General features: G+C 47.1%; 1 protein-coding gene across 1 annotated transcript in view; it reads left to right on the top strand.

The window, feature by feature from the left end:
* Window positions 1–22679, top strand: part of Ext2 (exostosin glycosyltransferase 2) — a 142732-nt gene that overhangs the window by 12364 nt on the left and 107689 nt on the right. The window contains exons 4-7 of the mRNA XM_075961491.1: window positions 3246–3362; window positions 12167–12362; window positions 15277–15416; window positions 19650–19743. Coding sequence (XP_075817606.1) covers window positions 3246–3362; window positions 12167–12362; window positions 15277–15416; window positions 19650–19743 — 547 coding nt within the window. The remainder of the gene's footprint in view (window positions 1–3245; window positions 3363–12166; window positions 12363–15276; window positions 15417–19649; window positions 19744–22679) is intronic.

Below are 22679 nucleotides of genomic sequence, written 5' to 3'. Positions count from 1 at the left end.
CACATATGCATGCACACACATATACACTCATGCAGGCACACACACATTAAGTTTAACTTTAGTGGGAGCATATTAGACCTCTTTAATGCTTAACTAATGTTTATTTTCTTAGGTATATTCTAGAATATCACTACCTTGGATTTTCATTAGCCTTTTTTTGAATCTGTCTTGTACATATTTCTGCTGTGGTGTGGGTGTATATATTCATTTATTTGAACTTGTTAGGGAAACTTTAATCCTACACAAGAGAAGAGGGTTATAGCATAGTGAACTCTGTACCCCCACTGTCAGCCTCCTGGCCAGTCTTGGTCCATCTATTCTGAATGGTCTCCTTCCCCAATTATCTAGAAGCAAATTCCAGACCTCATCCCATTCCCTGTGCAAACATTCCTGTGTAGGTCTCTGTATTAACTATAACACTAGTATCATACCTAAAATATCAACAGTACTTAGAAAAATGTTTATATTTAGTGTATTTGTATGTGCCCGCATGAGTTTGTGTGCACCTCATGTGTGTAGGTTCCCTTGGAGGCCTGAGGGTGTGGGATCCCTTGGAACTGGAGTTACTGGCAGTTGTGGATACTGGGCCGCGAGCCCTGGTCTGCTGTAAGAGCAGTAAGCACTCCTAACTGCAGAGTCATCTCTCCAGCCATATAGTATTTGGTGGTGGTTTTGAGACGCCTCCTCTCTCTTTGGTACAGACTAGCCTCAGACTCAAAATCTGCAGCTGCAGGTTTCTTAACTGAGATTGCAGGCATGCAGGACATGCTCTGTTCAACAATATTTCTTTTTAATTGTTGCTTAAACAAAGCAGACACACAGTTTTTGAGATAGTATCACTAAGGAGACCAGGCTGGCTTCGAGCTCACTGAGATCCATCAGTCTCTGCCTCTCTGGTGCTGGAATTAAAGGCATGTGCCATGCCGCCACCTTCTCAACAATACTTGTTTAAATAAATTGATAAACTGATAGGCACCTGTGTTTGGCTCTGTGAGTGCTCAGCAGTAGGAGGCTGTCTGTAGCTGCTTGTGTGGATGGGAGTCAGGAGGGTGGTGGGAGCAAGGCTCAGCATGGGGGACAGAGGAGGAATATCTGGTTAGCCCCTGGGGACCTTCCCTTTGACCCCTTGGCCTGCCATGGGCAGGATCATTAACTCAGACTTCTTGACCTAAAGCTTTTGATTCCATCTCTTGTGGAACTCGCTCCAGCTTGAGGATCTGTGATGGGAAAACAGAAACTCTCTCTGCAGTCCGTGTGAAACGTGTCCTGTGAAGTGAGGGCAGGTGGTGCTCTGTCTGTTCCAGCGCCAGGGGAGCTGGGCTGAAGAGGCTGGGCTTTACAGGGGAGGATCCTCGGGACATTTGGACCTCCTGTCATCACAGTTCTTTCAGAGATGGCCTCTGTGTGTGTGTGTGTGTGTGTGTGTGTGTGTGTGTGTGTGTACACTTCTCTGCTGTATCTGCACACCTGCCCCACGTCTCTGCATCATAATAATGCGTTTGGGACCACAGGACAGAATAACAGAATAATAATGAAGGTTGATGTGAGAAAGGATGCATGCTCTGCATCGCTGCTCCCTGTAAGTGGACAGTAACAGCCTAGTCACCCACAATGCTGACTTACTGTACTGCCTGGTGCCTGTCTAGTGCCCACGTCTGTTTCTCTGCACAGCAGTCCTGGAGCCTGCAGGGTCTGCTTGCTGTCACAGCCACGGAACCCATCCAAGTTTATGTTGGATGGATGCAGTATTGCAGGGTGATCAGGAAAACACCGGAGTGTGTGTTGGTACTGAGGATGTCATCATCTTAGAAGCAGACAGGAGGCTGGAGAGGTTCCAAGTCTGCTTACTACTCCTCTTGACAGTTCTTGGTTTCAGAGTACTTAAGCAAACAGAATGGGGTTTCCAGGGGTGGTTTGAACACTTCTGAACGTAGGCTGGCCACATTAGAAGGGAATATAAGTTGTGCAGAGGGGATTGGTAACAATTAGTATTGAAAAGAAAACGTGGTTTTCTTAGTTCAGACATTGTGCTCAAACTCCAAGGTGTGTGCCACTAGCAAAATCGCCCCAGAAAGTGCTTTTGATGACTTGGGGCCCTGGGACAGAAGCACAGCTGAGGCTGGTGTGACCCACACCTGCTCCTCTGTCTGATGAAGTGTCATCGTGGCACTTGCTGGATCCAGTTAAAACAATGTGGTTGGTATTTTCTAATTAGGGCGGAGGCATGGTGGTGCCCACAGACGCCAAGAGAGGCTCTAGTGCACAACCCATCTCTGTTTCCCAATTAGGGGATGGTTAATAAGACCAGGCAGGGACAGTGGCAGCTGGTGGAGGCTGTGTGAGTGACACAGCCCTGGTATGGCAGAAGGAGAGCTGTTTGGTCCAGGGACTGGAGAGTCTGGACTGAGGTACTGTGACATGTGGTACCTGCTGGCTACCATTGCTTTTCTTGTCTGTAGTCTTGAGGGATTCCAGGAGGAGGTGAGAAATGGTTGCCCAGTCTTCCTATAGACCTTTTGCTACCCCTGATGCTGTGGATGTGTTGAGAATAAAGTGGGGACTGGAGAGCTGGCTCAGTGGTTAAGAGGACTGGCTGCTCGTCCAGAGGATCTGGATTTGATTGCCAGCACCCACATAGCTGCTCACAACTGTCTATATAACTCTAATCTGAGGAGAGCCCATACCATCTTCTGGCCTCCACAGGCACACATGCAGGCAAAACACTCATACACATTAAAAAAATAATAAAATAAATTTTTTTAAAAGGATAAGGATTTCCAGGGAGGTGAGCAGGGTCCAAAGGAGGCAGCACAGGGCTGACAGGGTAGCTCAGTAGTAAGGGAGGCTTCCACCAAGTGTGAAGACTGAATTCTGTCCTGGAACACACATGGTGAATGGAGAGCACAGACTCACAACTTGTACCCTCACCTCTACACATGTACTGTGGTAAATGCACACGTGCACACACATCTATACAACATACACCAAAAAATAAAAGTGTAGTTGAATTTTTTGGAAGTAAGGAAAGATTTTAGGCAGTGGAGGAGGGCTCTTGTTAGTTGATGGAAAGCAGCTGACGCCTGGGTGGGGCACTGTGAGTTAGGGTTGGGTCAGTGCTTCTCAAGCACAGGGTCTCCTACATTATCTGTCGTGTTTATTAATCCTCAGTCCTTGCCCTCCCTTCCCATGGTGTTTATCACGAAGACCTTTTTTTCTCAATGTTTACCAAACTCATTTCTCTGCAGGGCACTGTTGGCTGGTGGCGGCTTTTCTACCTGGACTTACCGGCAGGGCTATGATGTCAGCATTCCTGTCTTCAGCCCACTGTCAACTGAAGTGGTTCTCCCAGAGAAAGCTCCAGGGTAAGGTGAATCCCTGCCCCCTCAACCCCCCCCCCCCGCAGCATGCACCATACACAGCAAATTAGCAAGTCTGTCATGTGAGAAATGTCCCTTGGATCTATCTGGTCCCTCTCCCCTGGATCTGCCTGTACCAGCCCACTGCCATCTCCCTTGGGATGCTAAGTGACTTCCTGCTTTGTGAACCCGACTCTGGTATCCCTACTATCCAGCTTGGTCTTGCCCTTCCAGTGCCTGCCAGATAAAGCCATACTTTCCTGAATGCCTGTCCCAGCTGTCTGGTGTCTGGCCACTGTCTTCCTTGCAGGTCCTCTCTCAAACTGCATACCCTTCAGTTTTTTTACAACAGGTTTTGTTCTTCCTGTTATTCTCTAAACTCTTATCTGTGAGTGTGTGTTGTGTACACGTGTATGTTGTGCACGTGTGTGTGTGTGTGTTGTGTGCATGTGTGTGTGTGTGTAGGCAAAGATGACCCTCAGGTATCTGTTCTCTATTGCTCTCCACTTTTTGCTTTTTAAGGCAGGGTTTCTCATTGAACCAGAGCTCATCAATATGGCGAGGCTGATTAGTCAATGAGCTTCAAATTCTTCCTGTCTCTATCCCTCAGTTCCTCCCACCTCCCAGCCCACCACCCTGGCTGTACTCCAGACATGTGCTCCTTGTCTGGCTTTCTATGGTGTCCCTGGGGATCTGAACTCAGGTCGTGAAGCTTGTATAGCAGGGAGTGTATGAGCCAGCCAAGCCATCTCCTGAGCCCCGCCCAACACTCTTTCTCCTTAGCTCTATCAGTCTAAGCCCTGCTCATCCTGTAGGTTTCAGCTTGAAACTGCTTAGTTGGGGAAGGGTGGGCCACAGCTTCTTTTCCCTGGACCAGACCCCCTGTATTCTGTTCCCACTGCAGGCTTCCCTTCCCTAGGGTGATGCTTGGGCAGTGGCACGACTCTTGGCAAGCCTGTCCTGTTTGGTCTTTGGATTTTGTCAGTGCGATGGAGTACAGGCCAGGTCTGCTCTTTAACCACCGTAGTGGGCTTGACATTTAGTTGGCTCATATTTTCATATGTGGCATAAGGGGAAAGGTCTGGTTGCATGCACATAACCCATTCTTTCCTGGAGACTGTTTCGAAGTTGTTTCCTGGTGGGAGCTCTGCGAGTTTTAAACAGACATGATGATGACGGGGGCATCCTTTGCTTGCAGGGGTGAAATGACAGCACACAGAATGTCCTATCAGGTATCACTTGGGACCAGCCCACAGTTTGATAGAAATGAGTCTCAAGGCACTAGTTCACTCAGAGAACATTAGGCCCATTCTCTGAGCATACAAGACTCAGAAGTCTGTGTGGACTCTGACAAGCCCATGTACACTCACTCCCCAGGAGAAGACAGCACCTTCCTGCATGTTTCATTCCGTGGCCTGGAGCCAACCAAGCTCTGAAGTATCTACAGCATTTCTTTAGCAAATGTTTGGACACGATGCCAAGCCCTGTTCAGCTCCATGTGCTTTCCCTTAGCCCTCTGCACGGCAAAGCAAGGCTGCATGGTCTGTGCACAGCAGCACAGGGTCGTCCTGGGGGCTCCCGGGTGTGACTTCATTGCCTTTAAGTTGATAGTAACTCACAAACTGCAAACCAGTGTTTAAAGTGTAAAATCCTGGGGCAGGGAGGTTGTAGCTTATTCAGGATTGTGTAGTTCTCATCAATGCTGCTGTCTAAATAGAACATTTTATCACTCTCCAAATACAGTCAGCAGCAGCCAGTTGTCACCTCTGCTCAGGGCAGCATCTGCTAGCCTCTTTCCTGTCTCTGGCTCTACTCTGGACACTTCATGCTGGTGTGATCAGGCTTGTGTCCATCTTCCTCTACTGAGTGTGTTTTCACACTTTCCTCAAGCTGTAGCATGGAGCAGACACTTAACTTCTCCACGTGTTGGCTGTTTCTTGTGTGTCCGCACCATGTTTGGTTCACCCAGTCATCAATGGATGGCAATCACGATTATTTCTAATATTTAGCTGTATTGAAAACATGCTGCTGTGAGCCTTCAAGTGCAGGCTTTTGTGGAAGCCTGTCTTTTCAGTTCCCTTGGCTTCCTATCGAGGAGTGGCATTGTTGAGCCATAGAGTAATTCTCTTGTAGAGGAAACACCAGACCTGCTCCCAAAGGCTACAACACTGTGTGCACTGGCCAGCCAGTGCTGTATAAAGTTTCCAGTCCTCCTTGTCTTCATGGTGCGTCATTACCTGTGCTTTCCATCGCGGCCATCCTAGGGCATGTGGGGCATTGTCTCTCTGTTGCTTTCCTTTGCGTTTCCCCGGTGATCCCTCCCCTTGCATAGCTTTTCCTTGTGCTTATTTGGATAAATGCCTGTTCATATTATTTGCTCATTTTAAATTGAATTGCTGCCTATTGTAGAATTTTAACAATTTTTATGGAGTTCAGGCATGGGGCCTCACTGGGTATGTGATTTGCAAATATTCTCTCCTCTTCTATAGGCTGCTTTTCCACTTTCTTGGTAGTGACCTTTGAGGTACAAAAGGTTCTACTTTTAATGAAGTCTAATTTCTCTCTCTCTCTCTCTTGGGTTGGGGAGCAGCATTTGTGTGTGTGTCTTAGTATTTGAGACAGTGGTGAGACAGGGTCTTGCGTCGAATCTGGAGCTCACCAGTTCGTGGAGACTGGCTGGCCCGTGAGCCTCTAGAATTTCAGTGTCTTGTGTGCTAGGTGTGGAGCTCAGGTCCCCATGCTCTCACAGCAAGCCTTTCCTGTCTGGATGGCTCCCAGCCCCCAGTTTATCGGATTTTTGTTTAGATTGCTTGTACTTTTGGTGAAAATGTCAATATTAAAAAGAGAGATCATTGCCGAATCAAGCTTATGCTAGATTTACACGAATGTTCCCTTTGAAGAGTTTTGAGTGTTCTGTGTGAGGTAGGGGCCACATCTGTTCTCCTGCTTGTACATAGCCAGTTGTCTCAGCCCCACTTCTGTATTCTGAGTCCTGTTGAGCTTCACTGGCCAAAAGAGACTGGTTTATGTTTTGATTCTGCCCCCATCATCATCATGTGTCTGTCCTTGTGGAAGGAAGTCCCTCACCGGCTCAGTTACTGTAGCTTTGTGAAACATTTTGATGTAGGTAAATTGAGTTCTCCAACTTTGTGACATTTTCAAGGTTTCCCTGGCTACTCAAAGCCCTTACATTTTGTTACTTTTGATACAGCACAACTTAACTAAATATAATTTACAACACTGGGTCTGGAGAGATGTCAGTGCTGAAGAGTGCACACCGTTTTTGCGGAGGACCTGCGTTTCCTCTCAGCACCCACATTAGACAGCTCATTACTGATTCTAACTCCACCTGCAAGGGCCAGGTGCCTCTTCTAACCCCAACGGGCACTTGCATCTCCGTCTCATACAAATGCATGATCCACAGTTTTCCCAAAAGTTATTAGGAAAAATTCCAAGTGGTAGTGAAGCTTAAAAATCTTGTCTGTGCCTGTTGGTGTCGCTCAGCTCTGAGTGCTTGTCGGGTGCAGGCATAACTTTGGGCCTGGTTCCTAGCACCCCACATCCTGAGCACAGAGAACATAACGGTATGCAGTGTTCCCGTGTGCGGCTCTTACGTATGCTTCTGTGACTTGTGTTTAAGGCTGCCTTTCTTTATCTCATGAAATACAGACTTGCACATTTCCTGTGGCTCTGAGTAGGACAGACTGATTTGTAAAGCATAAAGACTTAGCTATTATCATAATTTAAGGGCTGGGGTGTTCAGGACAAGCAGCTTTGCTTGCAAGGCCTTGCTGGGGAGTACTCTGCAGGGCACCCAGGTGGTGCTGGGCATCACATGGTGAGATAGACTTTCCTATCCAGACCTTATTCAACAGAAGGAAGCCCCCTGGGTTAGCGCTCCCCCTCGTGGCCTCTTTTCATTGTAAGCACCTTCCAGAGATCTCACCTCTGGAAGCACAGTTGATGACGTTTCTACCTTCTTTGATTTTCACAATGGGAATTAAATTTCATCATGAATTTTGTTAGGATTTTTTAAAATGTACCAGGCATTTTTAAAAATGAATATTCATCACTAAATATGAACAAAATAAAATTATTCTTATATTAATTTTTTGTTGTCAAAATGAAAATATTAAAGAAATTCTTTGCTTTTTTTTCTCTTTTAGAGTTTGGGATTGAATCCAAGGCCTTGTCTGTGCTAGACAAATTCTTCACAGACCTACACCACATTCCTAGCCCCTGTTATTTTATTTCCCCCCCCTTTTTTTTGAGGCAGTCTCACAATGTAGTCCAGGCTAGCCTTAAATTTGTAATCTTGTCTTTGCCTCACCTGCTGGAGTTACAGGTGTGGGCCTCCACACACACTTCAGAGATCGTTCTTTTAAGAGAGGCTCTTATTCTGTAGTTCAGACTGGCCTGGAACTCACTTTGTAGACCAGAAGAGCCTTGAACCTGTGGCAGTTCTTTCAGCTCTGCCTCCCAAGTGCTAGGATTACAGGCACTTGTGTGATCCCCAGCTCTTTGCAAACAATTCTCAAAGAGAATTTAGAGGATAGGGAAACTGTTCCGCAGCTGTCTCAAGGCTTGTTGGTTCCTGTGGGGCAAGCCAGTTTGTCCTGTATCCAGGATCTTCAGTTTGGCACACTGCTGTAGCATAAGATAGGCTGGCCCTGCCTGCACCAACTGTCCTGTTTGCACGCTTTGGGCACAGTGAACCTCTCTTACCAGTTCTGTGGGTGATGGGAACTGTCCCCCATCCAAGTTCCTGACAGGACGGCGGCAGACCTGCCATGCTAACCCGTCTGCACAGGACAGCCACCACAACAGACGTCATCAAGGCTGCGGCCCAGAAATGTGAGAAGCCTGGGCCCAGATGTGAGCACGCGAGAACTGCTGGGCACCCATGGGCCTGTCTGTGTGGTGCAGTTTTCCTAAACTGTGACCTACCTCGTGTCCTAGTGGCTTAAGACTGTCATTCCCGCGAGATTTAATCCAGGGGTAAAAGCACTGAAGCCCAAAGGTGGGCAAGCACTAAGTGCAGAGACCACCTTCAGATGATTGACTTCAGAGACTTAAATTGCGCTGTCTGTGGTATTTTCCTAGTCATAGTCTTTCTGGTTTTTATGTATGACTACATGGAATTTGAGATCACTTGAGGCTGCAATTAGTTTTAAAATTATGTGGTTCAGTAGCCTGTGAGAGACTCCACTGTCTTCATAGCACCCAAAAGCCAAGTGCTCGTGGGACAGGACCCTTTCTCCCTGGCCACCTTGAAGCTGTACCTTACAATGGAATGTTATTTTTATAAAAGACACTCCTCTTCTGCCCTCCAAAGACTAAAGGTGAAGACAGGCTTTGGCCTCCTCAGCCTCTCAGGGCCCCAGGGAAGACAGGGAGGGGTCCTGCCCTCTGTGAGAGGTGTTTCTCAGGGAATTCCCACGTCTTCTAAGGGCTACTCAGCATAGCAATGCTGTTTTTCATTTTTATTTTAAAGCCCTCCCAGTGCTTTTTCAATGGGAAGCTCAAAGTTGTTGCTATTGATAGCTGCTTCTCACAGCTTCTCACAGCCGTGGTGGGCCTAGCTGGAATTCTTATCATTTTCCTTCTAAGAGGAGCTAAATCTGGAGTTTACAAGCCTTGTTTTTGAGGGCGACATCACGTTCTCAGCACGATTTGACTTCAGCTTTGAGACCAGTGGGGCTGGGAGGAAACATGAGTCACAGCTCACTTGAGCCCTCAGAAGAAAAAACAAATCTACCTGAAACTTTCACTTGGTTAAAACTAAACTGGGCATAGTTTGTCAGCTCTCCGATGGGCCAAAGAGAGCCAGTATGCAGGCAGGGGAGCCTGTTTAGAATCCTGTTTACATCTGCACACTTGTACTGGGCAGGACCGGGGGTGTAGACGCAGTGTGTGGAGCTCTCAAACAGTGAAGCAGTGGAATTCAGCCCTGGGTCTTCGGTTAGCTTCCTTTGAGAACCACATAGTAACATCTGCTGATTTCTGAATCTGTGTAGCACTGTGCACGTGTATGTGTCTTTGTGTGGGCTTGCATGCACGTGTATGCACGTGTGCCAGAGGGATGCTTGGTATCATCCTCAAGGAGGATGTCCACTTCCGTTGAGCGCTCTCTCATTGACCTGGAGTCATTAATTATGCTAGCCTGGCCGACCAGCAAGCCCCAGGGATCCTCTTGTCTCCACCTCCCCAACTCTGGGATGCTGGGGGCTGAACCTAGGCCCTCGTGCTTGTTGGCAAGCACTTTACTGCCTGAGCCTCCTGCCCTCCAGCCCTCTATTTATACACAGGTTTTACTGTGTAGTTCAAGCTGGCCTCAAGCATGCCACCTTTCTGCCTTAGCTTGTAGCTATGGGATTACCAGTGTGTACGGCCACACTCGGCTCCAGCTCCATCCAGCACTGCAGGGCCAGCCTGGTTCTGGCCTTCCACAGTTGCAGCTCCCTTCTGGCTCCCATGATCCTCAGTGTCTAGACATTGTGATTCTCTGTTCTGTATGTCTTCATTCAACTGAAGTAGACTTGGACCTGAGTTGCTGAGAATTTTCTTTGGCTATGGGTTTATGGCTAAGGCTCTCTCCAGTTAGAACAGACGCATTCATGGGGCTGTAGGCTTTATGAACCTGGGTGTAAAACACAGCTCTAGTTTCCCCGACTTTACCAGTTTGGGTAGGATATGTGTAGCTCTGCCCTGTTTTTCAGGGTAAACGGGCAGGGGTGTTCATTTTCTCAGAACCTGCTTTATATGTGTTAGGAATATTTCTTAGACGAGCCTCTCATTGGTAGCGATCTCCTAGCCTATGGAGCCCCTTCCCTGTGTCCTACCTGCTCTATACTCTAGGAGTCTTGCTTTTCAGGCAGGAGTCACTGTCTAGTCTCCCACTTCTCCTAGGCGGTAGTATCCTTACAGCCATTCTAACTGTCCAGTCTTGTTTGCTATGGGGAGGGGATAGCTCATGGTTTCAGAGGCCTTAGTTTATACTTGGCCCAGTCATTTTGGGGTCTCTGATGAGGCAGGACGCTGTGGTGGCTTGGGCATATGGTGGAATTAAACTGCTTATCCCGTAGCAGCCAGGAGAGCCCGCAGAAAGAGGAAGGGCCAGAGACAGAACACATGCTTCAAGCTTGCCACAGCCACATGCTTCACCCAGTGGGGTCCTCCTCCAACATTTCTACAGCCTCCCAGGAGCCCACCAAATTATTAACTTTTTTATGCTTATTTGCGTGTGTGTGTGTCTGTGTATGTACATGTGTACACCACAGTGTACATGCAGCAATAAGAGGGCATTTAATGAGAGTTAGTTCTCTCTTTCCACCAAGGACTGAGCTCAGGTCATCGGGCTTGGTAGCAAGCACCTTTACCCACTAAGTAATCTAACTGTATCATTCATAAATTATAACTCTATACATGGACTAATCTGTTGATGAGCTTGAAGCCCCATGATCAGTCACGTCCTGCCTCAGCCTCTTGAGTATGTGGGACATGCAACACGTGCCCCTTGTGCTCACAGGTCTGTGTCTTTGGACACCTGCATATCACTGGGCCTTTGGTGTCTGTCTTTATTTTGTTTTCTTTGGATACTTGCCATGCATGTGCTGAGATGTGCTCTGTGATGTGGTAAGTGTGCCCCCGCCCCCATCTCTGATTTTTAGCTTCCCCTCCTGCCCATATAGCCTTGGGAATGGAAGTGTCCTAGAGTCCCTCCATAGCATGGGGTACTGTTTGACACTGCAGCCTAGCAGGGGGGCTATGTCTTTCCCTTTTTGAAGGATGCAGCCAGCGTTCAGTTTCTCCTCAGACCTCAGACTCAGGTTTAATAAAGCATAACTTTTTGTCGTTCTGTTCAAGTACTTAGCCTGTCTTCTCTCTGTTTATACATTTCTGTGTTTATAGCACACTCTGTAGGCTTAACATGCCATGACCATTCTTTCAGTGTTGTAATAGGAGCGGCGGGGCTGCTTTTTGTCCCGCCTGGCTCCCGCAAGGCTAGCTTATACCTCGAAATAATTACACGGACACTGTATTCTTTTAAACACTGCTTGGCCCATTTCTATCTAGCCTCTTCTAGGCTAATTCTCACATATTAATTTAGCCCTTTTCTAATCATCTGTGTAGCACCGCTAGGTGCGCTTACCGGGAAGATTCTAGCCTACGTCCATCCTGGGTCTGAGCTTCATACATCTGCCTCAGAGAGCAGAGCTATCGCCTCTGTCCTGGAGAGGGGAGCATGGCGTCTCTCAGCTCACTTCCTCTTCCTCCCAGCATTCTGTTCTGTTTACTCCTCCCACATATATTTTAACCTATCAGGGCCAAGCAGTTTCTTTATTGCTTAACCAATGAAATCAACAGATTGATATATGACACTCCCACATCACTTTCACAATGTTAGCAACTGTTTCTGCTGGACATAGTAGCATATGCTTTTAATCACAGCACTCAGGAGGCAGAAGCAGGTAGGTGTCTGTGAGATTGAGGCCAGTCTGGTCTAAACAGCAAGTTCTAGTCAAGCCAGGAATTACATAGACCTGTGTAAAACAACAAAAAGAAAAAAATAGAAAAAGAAGAGATTTGCCTAAAGAAGCATTTTATGGCATTATATTTCTGCATGCAAGTATTTTTTATAGAGTGCATAATGTTTTTACTATCTAGTAATGTGCCTCATATAATTTTAAAACTAGGTGGTGGATGTTGAGACTGGCCGGCAAATACCTGTTGCAGGAAGTTCAGTGTTAAGTTTTGTGTGACCCGACTGACCAGTGATTGATCCCAGGTGACCTTTTCTTCCCCTGTAGTCCCCGGCGGTACTTCCTGCTGTCCTCTCAGATGGCCATCCATCCTGAGTACAGAGAAGACCTAGAAGCCCTTCAGGCCAAACACAAAGAGTCAGTGTTGGTCCTAGACAAATGCACCAATCTCTCGGAGGGCGTCCTTTCTGTCCGCAAGCGCTGCCACCAGCACCACGTCTTTGACTACCCCCAAGTACTGCAGGTGAGTGCCACTCAAGACCTTGCCAAGCGCAGGACAGGTTGCTGCTGTGGAGTAAAACTGACCCCAGTACCAGAGCTGTTTTCCATAAGTAACTGCCGTAGTACCCAAGGGGAAAAGATGCGGCTCCTTGCTAGAGGTATAGACCATTAGGACCTTGAGTGGATGGTGTGTTTATGTTGTGTGGGGCCAGTTGATCTGTAAGGGTTAATAATCCTTTCAGATACCCATTATACTTTGAAAACAAAAATCTTCTTGATTTCTAAGAAGCTGTATAGGCAAAGCACACAGATGTGTCTTGCTCTTACTCTTGTGTTCATGGTCCGGAGAAGTGACCTTCTGTAAGGTGGCCAGTTACATCTCTGAGCCATAACAGCCCACAGGGCCACAGTTGGCTGTCTCTGAGCATCCAGGCCTGTTCTTATTGCTGTGGCTTTGGGATATTTTGTCACCCACAGCATACCCCTCACCTCCATCATGGGTGTGTTCTTCCATAATTACAAGGTAAAGTAGTCCTTTGGGGGCGGTTTATTGGCAGACTATTTGACATTCCAGGGCATAGAGGGCTGGGAAAGGAGAATCAGAGCTTTGCTCATGTGAGCATTTAAAGTTGAGGCATGTTAGTTCAAGGAGAGCTATCAAGGAAGTGAGGTCATCTTTTTAGTATTCACGTATTTATTAATTTTTTAAATAGCCAGGGAGCTGGCCCATTTGAGATTGTTAAAAGGTTCTCTTGAGAAATGCTATCTTCCTCCCGAGTTTCTGGCTAATAATGGTGGGGATGCAGCAGTGTCTGTAGAAACCTTTGTCTGGACAGGAAGAACTGTCGGCATGTGCCCACATCTAGCCATGGCTTCTTGGGTATGCAAGCTGCCCACTTGTGGCCCAAGTGCCTTGTGCATCTCGCCCCTCAGCAGCTTCTCTCCTGCATTGAGTCCAAAGGCATTTGGGAGATTAACTTTTCCATTTTTTTCCCCTGACCTTCCCCTTTCTATAATGTTATTTTTAAACAAAATATTATTAGATTATTTAGTGTGCACATGTATATACATGTGTGTGTGTGTTACATATGTGTACACACATGCCATAGTACAGTGCATGGAGATCAGAGGACAACTTTACTGGAGTTAGTTTGCTCTGTCTGTTCTGTGGATCTCTGGAATCAAACTTGGGTCATCAGGCCTGGCTGCAGTGTCTTTTTGGTTGAGCCATCTCATTAGCCTCAATAGTACACTCATGTGATTCAGTAATTGATGTGGGATCCCCCTCTGTATGCTGTGAATATGTTTTATTACCATTGGTTATTAAAGAAGCTGAAAAGCCATGGCTTAGTAGAGTAAAGCCAGGTGGGAAATCCAAACAGAAATATAGAGAGAAAGTAGGCAGAGTCAGGGAGACGCCATGTAGCTACTGAAGGAGACAGATGCCCTGAAACTTTACCAGTAAACCATGAACCTCATGGTAAAATACAAAATAATAGAAATGGGTTAATTTAAGATGTAAGAGTTAGCTAGAAATATGCATAAGCTATTAGCCAAACAGTGTTGTAATACAGTTTCTGTGTGATTTTTTTGTGTCTGAGTGGTTGGGAAACAAACAAGCAACCTCTGCCTACAAGAAATCAGTTTTAAGATGTAATTTTATTTTTCAAATTTACATTTATTTTCTGTGGGGGTGTTGTAGGGAGCAGGCCCTTTTGTTCCAGCTGCCCAGCTAGCTTACACCCAAAATAACCACACAAAAATTATATTAATTAAATTACTGTCTGGCCTATTATCTCTAGCCTCTTATTGGCTAACTCTCACATCTTGATTCAGCCCATTTCTAATAATCTGTATATCACCATGCGGTTGTGGCTTACCGGGAAAGATTCAGCATGTCTGACCTGGCAGTTCCATGGCAGCTCTCCCACTCTGCTCTTTCTCCCAGCATTCAGTTCTGTCTTCCCTGCCTATCTAAGTTCTGCCCTATCAAAAGGCCAAGGCAGTTTCTTTATTCAACCAATGAAAGCAACACATAGACAGAAGGACCTCCTACACCATGGGGGAAATGGGGGACACAGAATTTTTTTAAAAACAGGGTTTCCCTGTGTAGCCCAAGTTGAATTTAAGCTCACAATCCTCCTGACTCCTCTTTCCAAATACTGCAATTACAGATATTAGTCACTTTGCCTGGCTTTTTCCCTGACTTTAAAGATGAGGTCATGTTTTCTTTTTTCATCCTTTTGTTTCCTCCTAAAGAGACAGAAATCAGGGAAAACTGGGAGTAAGAGAATTAGGATCTCATTTTGGGGTGCAGTGCCATGGCACCCGTTCTTCCTCTGTACACATACATTGAGAGGTATGAGAGAGTGAGTGAGGAAGAGCTTTTTTTGAGAGTTCGTTTTTGTTGGTCTTGTCTCTAGAAGCTATCATTTTAATGCCTTCTCAAGGCTCTGTGTACCGTTAATGAATAGCTCCTATAGGCAGACAATGCAAGTGCCTTGGGGACTGAAAGAACAGAAATTTCAAACCTTCCTTATGAGGACCCTCTAGAGGGTCTGTCCCATTGCAGGCTGTGCTGAGGTCCAGGATTAGGCATTATTGAGACCACATGCTACATATGTGTACACAGTTCGTGGGTGCTGATGGACACCAGGACCTCATGTGGTCACCTGACCAGAAGCAGCCTGTGATGCTGGCTCTTAACATGTGCAGAACGCCAGCCCTGGTAGCACTTGGGTTGCACTGAAGAATTAAGGTGGGAAACCCTGCAGCCAGCTGAGCATTTCCTATTTCACAGGTGTGAGGTCCTTTGGCAGTTTCTAGATGCCTTGTCACTGCTTAGCCTTGGGGGAGATGCCATAATGTGCAGGCATCCAAGTAAGTGATGCTAGAGACGTCTTTGTAACCCTCAGCATTCTCTTTTGTTGCTGCAGGAGGCTACTTTTTGTGTGGTCCTTCGAGGAGCTCGGCTGGGGCAGGCAGTGCTGAGTGATGTGTTACAGGCTGGCTGTGTCCCGGTTGTCATTGCAGACTCCTATATTCTGCCTTTCTCTGAAGTTCTTGACTGGAAGAGGTAGGTATACTGTCTAGTGAACTGTAGCTGGTGGCCAATATTGGAAAAGAAAGCCTCTCATTGTGGTACATTGAGGTACATACCCGGATTTGAGAACTGCAAGTTGCGGATGCCTAACTTCTAAGTCAGAAACATTCCAAAGTTTGAAGCTTTTGAGCACGGTCAACAATGCCACAGTGGACAATTCCACACTTGATATTATGTCATAGCTCACAGTCAAAATGCCAATGTCAGGAGATGCAGAAAAAAATGGGGTGGAAGCAGCACTCGGGAGGCAGAGGCAGGTGGATCTCTATGAGTTCGAGACCAGCCTGGTCTACAGAGCTAGTTCCAGGACAGGCTCCAAAGCCACAGAGAAACCCTGTCTCGAAAAGCAAAAAAAAAAAAGGGTGGAAGAAAAGATCACTATACCTGATGCACATGCATGTATTCTCATAATGAAGTCCATTATGTAAGAAGCAAGCAAGCAAATAAGTTCTGTTCTTGAGGGTGGCCAAGGCCGTGTGAGTGTGGCACACACTGCTTGGCATAGTTCTTCTGAGTATTGCTTGTAGCCCCAGAATGGCCAAGAGGATTCAGATGCCAACACTGAGCTCATGTGCTTAGTGACAGCCATACAGTCCTCTAAGAAGGAACCGTTGCCACACCGTCTTTCCGAAGTCATCTGTGCATTCCAAATAGATTAAAGTAAAATCTATATCTATATCTATAGATAGATAGATAGATAAATATTGAAGTATAAACTTTTATAGCCACTTAAGTTTGGTAAGAATGGCAATTAAAGGATGCTAGTATATAAATTACATTCAGGTTGTGTGTGTAACAAATGCACAGAACATAAACAAATCTTCATATTTATGTTATGTCCATGCAGATATTCCAAAATCAAAGGTAGCTTGGGACTGGGCCTATGATAAGGGATCCTGGCCACTATTGCTTTAGCATGTTTGCAGCACTGGGCCTAGGGTAAGGGATCCCTGGCCGTTATTGCTTTAGCACATTGGTTAGAGCAGTTCACAGAGTCCAGTGGGCCGAACCCACAGGCTAACTGTTTGTAGAAATAAAGTCTTATTGAATCACAACTGTACCCCTTCATTTGTGTGTTACTTGTGAAGTGCTGAGTCATTGTGGAGACTGGGTGGCTTACAGAGATACTTATTTGCTGGCTCTTTCCACAAAACAGTCCACCTCTGGGCTGGAGCAGTCTAGACACAGCTGGAGAGTTTCCTCTATTCGAGGGATTCTGAATGAAAGCTCCCAGGTAACCGGATTCATAACTGTGGTTGAGCCAGTGCTGTGGAGTTGCCCAGTGTGATGGCTGCCAGTGGAGAGAGAGTCTCTACTTCAGTGAAAGCTCGGGAACTTTCAGTGAAAGCAGTGAAAGATGCAGTCCCTGCCTGGTTGTGGTCGCAGGAATTGCCCCTGGTCACATGTGTTATTTCCTCAAGACTGGTGGCAGACTGTTAAAATTAATTTCCTTGCTGTATACCCTTCATCTCATGTCTTTGCTAAAAATATTTAATTGCTTTCTCCTCTCCCAACTCTTATGATCATTTATCCAAGTCTAATAGCATAGGTGTTTGAGCATATTGAATAGTACCAATCGGCTAACCCTCATCCATCTTACGTTTATTAGAAAGCCTACTGTTTATAAGATGGTATTTTATAATCCTGCATCTGAGGAGGTTAGAATCTAAGGGGAAAAGAGCCAGGGATTCAGGGACAAATGCAGATCCTGCTTGATTGTGTTCACTTCTCTGGGCTTTACTTCCCCACAACCTCTCCAAGTAGCACAACCAACTGGAAATTGAGTATTCAGATATCTGAGCCTATGGGATGTAGTGTTCAAACCTTCATCAGCACTGTCAGCTGTAGGCTTTCTTTTTCTTTTCTTTTTTTCAGAAGATTTTTTTATTACTTTATAAATAATATCAATCAAAATGTCCACTTCTTCCCCTCCTCCCACTTCCCTCCTGCTCTCTCCTCCCTCTCCCCTTTCCCCCTCCAGTCCTAAGAGAGGGCAGGGAACCCTGCCCTGTGGGAAGTCCAAGGCCTTCCCCACTCCATCCAGGCTTAGGAAGGTATGTATCCAAATAGAATAGGATCCCAAAAAGCCAATACATGCAGCAGAGACAAATCCCAGTGCCATTATCATTGGCTTCTCAGTCTGCCCCAATTGTCAGCCACATTCAGGGGGTCCAGTTTGATCCCATGCTCGCTCAGTCCCAGTCCAGCTGGATTTGGTGAGCTCCCATTAGATCAGGCACACTGTCTCCGTGGGTGGACCAACCCCTTGTGGTCCTGACTTCCTTGCTCATATTCTCTCTCCTTCTGCTCTTCAACTGGACCTTGGGAGCTCAGTGCAGTGCTCCGATGTGGGTCTCTATCTCTGTCTCCATCCGTCGCTGGACAAAGGTTCTATGGTGATATTCAAGATAGTCATCAGTCTGACTACGGGAAAAGGCCAGTTCAGGCACCCTCTCTTCCACTGCCCAGGATCCTAGCTGGGGACATCCCCGTGGACACCAGGGAACCTCTCTAGAGCCAAGCCTCTTGCCAACCCCAAAATGGCTCCCTTTATTAAGATATCTTCTTCCCTGCTTCCATATCCATCCTTCTTCCATCTCAACCATCCCACTCCCTCAAGCTCTCCCCAACCCTTCCCTTCTCCCTTCTCTCTCCCTCTCTCCCCTTCCCCCAACCCCACCCCACCCCACCCCTATGCTCCCAACTTTTGCCTGGAGATCTTGTCTGCTTCCAAGTTTCAGGCAGATCTATATATGTTTTTCTTTGGGTTCACTTTATTACTTAGCTTCTCTAGGATTGTGAACTATAGGCTCAATGTCCTTTGTTTATGTCTAGAATCCAGCTATAAGTTTTTCCAAGAGGAACCAGGTTAGGCCTTTTTCAAGGAAGCTCTCTGCTTAGTGATGTGAGAGCAGTGAACCCACAGTCCCCAGATGCTGTGATGTGACTGGTCAGATTCTGGCTGGGCAGTACTAGGAGAGTGATAAGACTGACATTGGTGAGGGCCTTGCAGGGCAGTGGTGTAGTGGGTGTGGAAGGGAACTTCAGTGTTGTGTTGTGGGTGAGCAACAGGAGGGCTGTGTGTGTGGAGTCAGGAGTCTGAAGTCAGATAACCAGCTCTTATTGGCTAGCTTTGGAATTATGGTAGATTGGCTCATCTCTTGGTTCTCAGTCCTGTCTCTGCTGCAAAAATCGTTTACTTGTTCAGCAGATGTCCTGAAGTCCTGACTGTGGGAGCAGCACACTGAGTGCTCCGGGTACAGTGTGGACGGCCTAACACAGTGGGCGGGAGTGGAAGCTAGATTTCAACAAGCATTTTTATGCAAGTGTGTTGTACCCTGTGTACACTGTCCTTGTGGAAGCCAATGCCAGTCTCTCCTTCTCACTCTACACCCAGTCTGTATGTGGGGCGCAGGGCACAGGGCAGACCTTTGCTTTCCCCAGCTCCACTCTGGTATAGCTCTGCTGCCTCTGCAGGAGTTTCAGCTCTTCTTCCTGCTCCTGTGCCTGCTTCCTGTCACTGGCTGACCCCATAGACAGCATGAGCCTGTTGGAGCTTATTTAGCTTCTCGGGCCTTTTTGCTTCCAACTCCTAGTGGTTTCCCATCTCAGCACCAAGTCCTCGGTGGCCTCCAAGGTCCTGCGTGCATCACTGCAACCTGCCCTCCCCCTTTCTGCTTGATCATGTTCTCCTCCATCCTGTTTACTCTGCAGCAGCCACAGGGGCCTCCTAGCTGTTCCTGGACGATGCCCAACATGATGTGTCCTCGGCCTTTCACTCATTAGCCCCGTGCCTGGAGCTCTCTTCCCACAGACCTTCTCATGCCCTGCTCACCCCTCTTCCCTCTGATGTTCTCTGTTGAGTTCTCAATGCCCAGAACATAGTGGGACTGTTATAAGTAAATGCTAAATCAATGGATGGATTTGTGTAGAGGCTAAATGGGGGGAAGTAATTGTTAATTCTGGGATTGTAGAGCAGGGTAAGGAAGAGTGGACAGGGAGGACATTTCCCCTGCAAAGGCTGGTGAGACAGAACTTGCTGTGGTTGATGGCAGTTATGCCTGGGAGGACAGAACAGATGGGGAAGGACGTAGAGCTGAAGGAGTTTGGGGGGGTTGTTTCTGCTCCTGAGAAGGGAACGGGACAGGGTATAGTGCTGCTTTCTGGGAAGGTCTGTGCACATGTAAATGGTGCTGTTGTTTCCAGGGCATCTGTGGTAGTCCCAGAGGAAAAGATGTCAGACATGTACAGCATCCTGCAGAACATCCCACAAAGGCAGATTGAAGAGATGCAGAGACAGGTAAGAGGCCAATGCTGAGACACCTGGCTGGGGAGGGGGTTTGGGGGTGCTGGAGCAGTGACTTGGACACAATGGCTCTTCAGCCAAGTACACCATGGGGCTGTGTCTTCAGTGTATCTGCTGCTGACCAGAGCAAGGGCTAGGCGAGTTAATGAGAAGGGTTTCAGGCTCTGCGGGGTGGGAGTGGGGGACACCCAGTGATAGCAGGTAACAGCAACAAAGACAGCCAGGGAAACAGGGCAGCATGTTTGGTTGTGTGCTAAGGAAGACAACCTTTGTGGCAAGTGGTCTTATCCTCTATTTGCCTTTTTCCTGCCTCCCTCCGGAGACCTCGCTTGACCTTTTGACACCCTGTCTGGGTTGTGGTAGCCTGGAGAACTTCACTGGGTTCCCATTCAGTCTCATTGCTCTCTCCTAAAGAAACCTAACGGGGCTTCATTGTCAGGCAAGTTAAGGAAATCTCAAAGATGGTCCTGAAGCTAATGCTGTGATCATCTCTTTTGTTTCTTTTTATGGATTTTTATTTTTATCAGAATTATCCACATAGGCTAGAGAGATGGCTCAGTCAATAAAATATTTGTCACAAAAGCATGAGGAACTAGGTTTGTATCTGTAGGACTCATGTAAAAAGTCAGGCTTGGTGACAAAGACCTCTAACTGTGAGGTGCTAGTGGCGTAGATACTGGCTGACCCCTGAAGCTCATTCTAGGGACAGGCTTAAGAGTGAGAAACCTTGTTTCCAAAAAATAAAAATAGGGAGGTGTCTTAGGGTTTCTCTTGCTGTGACGAGATACCATGATTACAGCAACTCTTATAAAGAAAAACATTTAATGGGTTTCTTACAGTTCAGAAATTTAGTCCATTGTCATCATGGTGGGACACGGTGGCATGCAGGCAGACATGGTGCTGGAGAAAGAGCTGAGAGTCCTACATCTTGATCTTCAGGCAGCAGGAGTCTGTGTCAACATTGGGCATAGCTTGAGCATAGGCGACCTCAAAGCCCACAGAGATATACTTCCCCCAACAAGGCCACCCTACTACAACAATGTCACACCTTCTAATAGTGCCACTCCCTATAAGCTTATAGGGACTAGTTACCTTCAAACTGCTATAAGAGGATCAAGGAAAGACCTGATGTAGACTTATGGCCTACACACACACACACACACACACACACACACACACACACACACACACTTGCATACAATGCATACACATTCACACATGCATATACACATACACACATATACACACATACACACACAGAGGAGTGGGCGAGGGAGATGAGTGATTCTCACCTTTGGCCAAGTGGACAGAGAACAGACTATATGGATACGAGTATGTAGTCACCCAGCTGCGGGATGAGGGGACCCAGAACTACCTGAGAACAGACTATATGGATACGAGTATGTAGTCACCCAGCTGCGGGATGAGGGGACCCAGAACTACCTGAGAACAGACTATATGGATACGAGTATGTAGTCACCCAGCTGCGGGATGAGGGGACCCAGAACTACCTGCTTCCTAAGTGCATCCTCAGCCTGCCCAGCTGTTGCCTACCTTTACTCTGCTCAGCCCCTTCTGGTCCTGCAGCACGGAGTACAGCATCCATGTACTGTGGATGTGTTTTCCAGTCTCTTTACCATGTGCTGTTGGCATCAGGTAAAATTTCCCATCACTTGTTGTCACTCCAGGGGTTGAGGAGAGAGGGAAAATGGCTGTATGTGGTCCTGCTCTTTGTACTTGGATATTTGTGTCAGTAATTTTTCATCGCTGTGACAAATATTGGAGGTAGTTATATTACAACGAGGAAAGGACTGCTTTGGGCTCACAGTTGAGCAGACTCCAGACTGTGACTGGTAGAAGACAGCAGGGTATGGTGGAGTAGAGCTGAGCAGAGCAGTTCACTTTGAGGACCATGTGAAGAGAGGAGAGGAAGGGCTGGAGCCCCATGGTCTCCTTCAAGGATGCATCCCTGTGACCGGAGTGCAAACACACCCCTTCTAAAAGCCCTGCTGTCTCCTCCTTCTGCCTGTCACGAGCCTTTAATACAGGCCTTCAGGCTTGGGTGAAATGCCAGCTGTATACCCTCAGGCTAGGCTCTGCCTCCTGTGGCTGCAGAAAGTCTGTCTTCAGAGCTTTGCCATCCTGGTGGAAAGCAGCTTGCTGATGCTGACAGCCTCCCCGCTGGCTTCTCATAGCTGGGAGTTCCTGGCTTCCTGTCACTCCTCACCACTGACCTCCTCGGAGCTAGTGAATCTGAGATCAGTTTAGAGATTGCCGTATTTTCACCACAGACCTGAAGCATGGGAAGAGTGCCCCTTGATGAATCTGGATGTTTGTGTTCTTCATGCCACTTTTTAGAAAGGTCCACCCTCCTCTGACTCCAGTGTGCTGGGACTGAAGGCATTTTCCCTCACACCATACCTGATGGTATCTTTGTTTGCTAGATTAATTATAGAATCATACACTAAATAAGATTCCACCGCAAATAAGATTCTACTCTAGGAATGTTGGGAGAAACTGGGCCTGGGCTGAAGATGAACATGTTCTGTCCAGTCAGTCTCCTCTCTGCCGCTCCAGCCATGCGTAGAGAAAGAGACCACTTGCTTTGGAACAGAGCGTCTCCTGACAGCCCACAGGATGGCTCGGGTGGAGTTGCTGGCCTGAGACTGCCTGACTTGGAATTAGTTGTCAGTGGCAGGCTAGGAGTCACTGGGACAGCTGAGGTGGAATGAACGGAGGACGCGTAGAGCACGCTGCTTGTTGGTTATGAGCTGGAAGTTGGACACTGGGCCCTGGATCTGTCTGCACTAATTGTGTTACTCTTCTAAGCATGGAGCTGTGTAGACTTTCATTTCATCATCTGTGCACTGAAGGGCTTCACTACTCCTCTCGTGTTCCAGGCAGCCATTTAACAACTCTGTGGAAGTCTT

The sequence above is a fragment of the Microtus pennsylvanicus genome, chromosome 2, assembly GCF_037038515.1.
Source record: "Microtus pennsylvanicus isolate mMicPen1 chromosome 2, mMicPen1.hap1, whole genome shotgun sequence".
Lineage (NCBI taxonomy): Eukaryota > Metazoa > Chordata > Mammalia > Rodentia > Cricetidae > Microtus > Microtus pennsylvanicus.
The sequence above is the reverse complement of the archived record's forward strand: the minus strand, read 5'-3'. Positions and strand labels throughout refer to the sequence as shown.